At 34.3% G+C, this 5971-nt stretch overlaps 1 protein-coding gene across 1 annotated transcript; it reads right to left on the reverse strand.

Moving 5' to 3' along the window:
* Positions 1-5058: 5058 nt before the first annotated feature.
* LOC116582720 (60S ribosomal protein L18a-like) lies at positions 5059-5496 on the reverse strand. Its single transcript, XM_032330404.1, has one exon. The coding sequence runs from the start codon at positions 5494-5496 to the stop codon at positions 5116-5118; it is 381 nt and encodes a 126-aa protein (XP_032186295.1). The 3' UTR covers positions 5059-5115.
* Between the last annotated feature and the right edge of the window lie 475 nt (positions 5497-5971).

Here is a 5971-nt window from a genome sequence, read left to right on the forward strand (position 1 = left end):
CTTGCCATTTGCAGCAACACAGAGAGACCTAAAGGGTATAATATTAAGTGAAATAAGTCAGTCAGAAGAAGACTAATACCTTATGATTCACTCATATGTGGAATTTAAGAAACAAATGAACAAAGAAAAAAAGGACAAACCAAAAAACAGACTCTTAAACATAGAGAACAAATCAGTGGTTACCAGAGGGGATGTGGGTGAGGGGATGGGTGAAACAGGTGAAGGGGATTAAGAGTATATTTATCTTGATGAGCACTGAATAATGTATTGAATTGGTGAATCACTGTATTGTACACCTGAAACTAATATAACACTGTATGTTAATTACACTAGAATTAATATATATATATATATATATAATATATGGGTAATATTATATATATTACATACTTATGGAATATATCAATATATACATAATGGGTAATGGGTATATGTGTGTGTATGCATATATAATGAGTAGTGAATAAAAATAATGGGTAAATACCAATTTTATATACTATAATATACAATATATATTATATATGTGTACATATTATACACATATATTCATCATACATTTATAATTCTTATACCTATTTCCATAAATACATATATATACCCATATATATGTGTATATGCTATAACCCATACATTTAAAATTCTTAAATGTAAACTCCAGTTTTATCTATCTTTTAGACATACTCACTTACATATCACACAAGCATCCTGCATTTAAAAGGTCCAAAATGCAGCTTGTGATCCTCTCCTGCCAAAACCATTTCTCCCTCAGTCTTCTCATGACAGTAAATGGCATTTTCAGTCCCCTAATTGATCATGCCAGAAACCCAGAGTTGTTCTTAACACTTCCCTCTCTTTCATCACCATATTCAATCCATTACAAAGTTCTGATGAGTCTACCGCCAAAAATGATCTCAAATAAGGCTGCCTCCTACTATTTTTAGTCTAGTTTAAGCCAATGATATCTGTTACTTGAATTACCATAGTAGTTACTGTCTTAATTTCTCCTAATCTCCTTTTCTGCCCACTTCCTGTATCCCTATGATTTCTCCTTAGAGAAATATGGATTATCATGTTTCCAATGTGTCCTCTCCACTCTCAGTAAGCTGTCTTCTCTCTGAGTCTAAAAATATGGCAAAATCTTTCCTTACTCAGAGTCTGCAAAAAGCAGACCTCTCTGCCTGATTATACCTTCTCTTCCTCATCGCCCCAATCTTTGTCTTTGCTAACCGTTACGTATTTCTCCATCTGAACTAAAGGTTATTGCGGTAAGAGATCCTCCTTGGGAATCCAAATTCTTACTATTTTAACTCTTCCATAGCTCCATAATATTTTCTTGCACCACACTTTTTTTTTTTTTTTTTTTAAATTTCCAGCATAACAGTATTCATTATTTTTGCACCACTGTTGGTGGGAATGCAAGCTGGTGCAGCCACTCTGGAAAACAGCATGGAGGTTCCTCAAAATGTTGAAAATAGAACTGCCCTATGACCCAGCAATTGCACCACACTTTTAAAATTGGATATTGCATCAGTTTCCAGAGCTGCTAAGTCACAAACTGGGTGGCTCAAGACAAAAGAAATTTATTCTCTGGCATATATGAAAGCCTGGAGTCTGGCACCAAAGTGCTGAAAGTGCTGTGTTCTCACTGAAAGGTCTAGGGGAAGAGACTCTCTTGCTTCTTCTTTGCTTTTGGTGGTTGGTGGTAATCTTGGCATTCCTCAGCTTGTAAATAAATTACTTCAAGCTCTGCCTGTCTTCACATGGCTGTCTTTGTTGTGTTTCACATACTCCAACCTTCTGTGTATGTCTCCATGTTCAAATTTCCCTCTTATAAAGATACTAGTCACTGGATTAGGGCCTGCCATAATCTGGTATGACCTCATCCTAACTTGATTACATCTGCAAAGAATTTATTTCCTTATAAGATCATATTCACAGGTTCTGGGGAGACATGAATTTGGCGGGGACATTATTCAATTCAGTACAAGTATGTATGCATTTATTATCCTTGTTTCATATAAAAGGCACATTTTATATTTTGTGTCCCATTATATATGGTCAGTTACAAATATTTGTTGAATGAATCTGAGAATATCTGGATAGTTTAGAAAAAAGTCAGCTAAACTGTGGAAAGAGCCAAGATGCCCTTCAACAGACAAATAGATAAAGCAGAGGTGGTCCATATATACAATGGAATATTACCCATCGGAAAGGATAAATACCCAACTTTTGCATCATCATGAATGAGACGGGAGGAGATTATGCTAAGTGAAATAAGCCAAGCAGAGAAAGTAAATCATCACATGGTTTCACTTATTTATGGAACATAAGGAATAGCATGGAGCATATTAACAGAAGGAAGGGAAAAATGAAGGGGGGGAAATCAGAGTGGGGAGACAAACCATGAGAGACTATGGACTCCAAGAAACAAACTGAGGGTTTTAGAGGGGAAGGAAGTGGGGAGATGGGTTAGTCCAGTGGTAGGTATTAAGAAGGGCACATATTGCATGGAACACTGGGTGTTATATGCAAATCATGAATCATGGAGCAATAATGAAAAACTAATGATGTACTATATGGTGACTAACATAACATAATAAAAAAAGGAAGAAGAAAAAAATTAAGGGGCATTTTGAAGAGATAGGATCATATCAATATATCATTTATTGAAAGTAGATTTATCCTTAGACTAGAGGATAATTTTTGTTTGTTTTAATTTTATTGAGGTATAAATACAGATAATAAAATGCATCCATTTTGTTATTTATGTTTTAAGAAGTTGTGGCAAATATAACCACTACCACAATTAAGATATTTCAGATATTGCAAGCTAAGGAATGCCAAAGACTACCAGAGGGGAGGGGGGTGGAGAGATGGTGATTAAGGAGTCCGCTTGTTGTGATGAGCACTGGGTGTCATATGGAAGTGCTGTATCATTATATTGTACAACTGAAACTAATATTACACTATATGTTAACTAACTTGAATTTAAATAAGAACTTCTTGAAAAGGTATGCTATATTTTCATCACTCCAAAATATTTCTTTGTACTGCTTTGCAGTTAAGTCTCCTCCCTAGGCCTACCCTCATTCCAGCTACAGGCAATTACTAATCTGTTCTCTGTCACTGTAAAGGAACTTTGCCTGTTCTAGAACTTTACAAGAATAGAATCATAAAGTATGCATGCTTTTATATTTTCCTTTCATTTACACAGCATAACATTTTAGGAATTCATCATTGTATTGTTTTTCTCAATAGCTTATTCCTTTACATTGCTTATCAATTTTCATTGCATACATATACTACAATTTGTTTATCCATTCACTTGTTGATGGACATTGTGATTGTTTCTAGTTTTTTAACTCTTAAAAATAAGGTTTCTATGAACAGTCTCATGCAAGATTTTGTGTGTATATGGATGATTTTTTTTAGTTGTTTTTGATAAAAACTTTTGTGTAGAATTGCTGGATCATATAAAACTTATACGTTTATAATTGTCAAATAGTTTCTCAAAGTGATTGTAATGTTTTACAGTCCTCTTAGCAATGCATAAGAATTCCAGTTGTTACACAACTTCACTAACATTTTGTCTTTTTTAGTCTTTTTAATTTTAGCTATTTTAGTGGGTATGCAATAGGATCTCATTGTAGTTTTAATTCATATTTCCCTAATGATCAATGATGTTGAGCTTCTTTATATGTGCTTACCAACCATTTATATGTCTCCTTTTGTGAACTATTTAATTTTTTTACACATTTTATATTGAGCTATTTGAATTAGTGAATAGTTTTATAGTCTACATACCAATCCATTTTTCATGTGCATATAATCCAAACATTTTCTCATAATCTGTGGCTTGACTTTTCATTTGTGCCAGTTTTTTGAAGAATGGACACTCATTTTGATGAAATCCGATATATTAATTTTTGTCATTGATAGTTCATGCTTTTTGTGACATAAAAGATCAAGATTTTATACTATGTTTTCTTCTAGAATTACACACTTTTACCTAAGTGTGTAAGGTGTGACATAAGAGGGATGGTTCACTTTTTTCCATATGAATATCTAGTTTTTCCAATACAATTTACTTTAATGACTATCCTTTCCCTATTGAGTTTCTTTGGCACCCTAATAAAAGATTATTAGACTATATGTAAGTTTCTATATTTTTATAGAAAATCCCTCTCTGGTTATTGACCTATATGTTTTTTCTTATATCAATACCACACTCTCTTGGCTTCCAAAGTTTTAATAAGTCTTGAAATCAGATAGCGTGCATTTTTCAAGTTTCTTCTTTTTCAAAATTGTTTTAGCTTTTTGTATTTTTTCAAGTTACAAAAACTGCTTCATAATTTCTATTACACACAGAAATCCACTGCTACTTTGAGTAGGATTGTTTGTATATATATCTCAATGTGAGAACAATTTACATCTTAAAATTTAAGTCTTCTAATTCATGCACATAATACATCTTTCCATTTACTTAGATCTTTAATCTCTCTTGGTAATGAGTTTTTAGTATATAGGAATTGGATATATTTTTATGTTTTGATATTTTATGTTTTAATACACTTACATATGGTATTTTTAATTATTTTCAATTTTTGTTGCATATGCATGGTGATAAAATTTTTGTATGCTGACCTTGTATCCTGCAACCTGTCTAAATTCATTTGTCAGCTCCTATAGCTTTTTTATAGATCTCTTAAAATTATTAACATACACAAACATGGTCTCTGTGAATAAAAATAGTTTTACTTCTTCCTATTACGTTTATTTATCTTTTTTTATTTTCCTTTCATTATTATACTAACTAGGACACCTACTAAAATGATGAATAAAAGTAGTAAAAAAAAAAAAAGCAGACATCCTTGTCTTTTTCCCAAATTTGGGAAAGAAGTAATCAATCTTTCAATATTAGTAAAAATCTTCATCTTAGATTTTTTTATAGATATATGTTATTAGATTGAGCAAGTTTTCCTTTATTCCTAGTTTGTTGAGTTTTATTAATGAATGGTTATTTAATTTTCTTGAATGCTTTTTCTGCATTTCTTGAGATTTTTTTTCCCAAGAAGTTTATTCGGGCAGAACTGGAGACACACAGAGGCTTTGCACCTAAAAGAAGGTGTTGGGCCTCTTGGTGGTGAAGCGTGGCTTGTGCTGGCGACGCAGGACCCGGTGGGGCAGTGGTAACTTGATCTTGGAGTCGTAGAACTGCTTGACTGCTGGCCGGTGGCACTTGCTGGCTGCAATCTCCTCCACCTTCATGATCTGGATCGAGTGTGCTCGGGCACGGTGTCGGGCACCCATGTCTCGGTAGTGATGGGTGACGGCGCCCGCGGTGGTCAGGTCCCGGTACTCCCAGTACATGTTGGGGGTGCTGCTTCTCGAGTCATAGCGCAGCCAGATGCCGAAGTTCTTCACTCTCAAGGGGGATTTCTCAAACACCTGTCCACAGAAGACGATTTCCCCTGAGATATTTCTTGAGATGATCATATTGTTAATTTCCCCTTTTTTAAAAAGACTTTATTTATTTGACAGAGAAAAACAGTGAGAGAGGGAACACAAGCATGGGGAGTGGGAGAGGGAGAAGCAGACTTCCTGCTGAGTAGAGAGCCATTGTGGGACTCAATCCCAGGCCCCTGGGATCATGATTTCTTCTATTATTTCTGTTCTTAGTGCATTAATTTCAGACAATTTTCCTTTTTTTATATATTTTTTAAAGGTTTTATTTACTTATTTGACAGAGAGATCACAAGTAGGCAGAGAGGCAGGCAGAAAAAGAGGGGGAAGTGGGCTCGATCCCAGGACCCTGAGATCATGACCTGAGCCCAAGGTAGAGGTTAACCCACCGAGCCACCCAGGCACCCCTCAATTTTCCTTTTTTAACATAAACATTTAAAGCTTAAATGTCCCACTAAGCACTCCTTTCACTCCATAAAAAATATATATATAATTGTATTTAAAAATA

Source organism: Mustela erminea, chromosome 2, assembly GCF_009829155.1.
Source record: "Mustela erminea isolate mMusErm1 chromosome 2, mMusErm1.Pri, whole genome shotgun sequence".
Lineage (NCBI taxonomy): Eukaryota > Metazoa > Chordata > Mammalia > Carnivora > Mustelidae > Mustela > Mustela erminea.

Bases quoted from the DNA above. Each gene is read 5' to 3' on its own strand.
- LOC116582720 (XM_032330404.1), bottom strand. From the start codon at position 5,496: ATGATCATCTCAAGAAATATCTCAGGGGAAATCGTCTTCTGTGGACAG.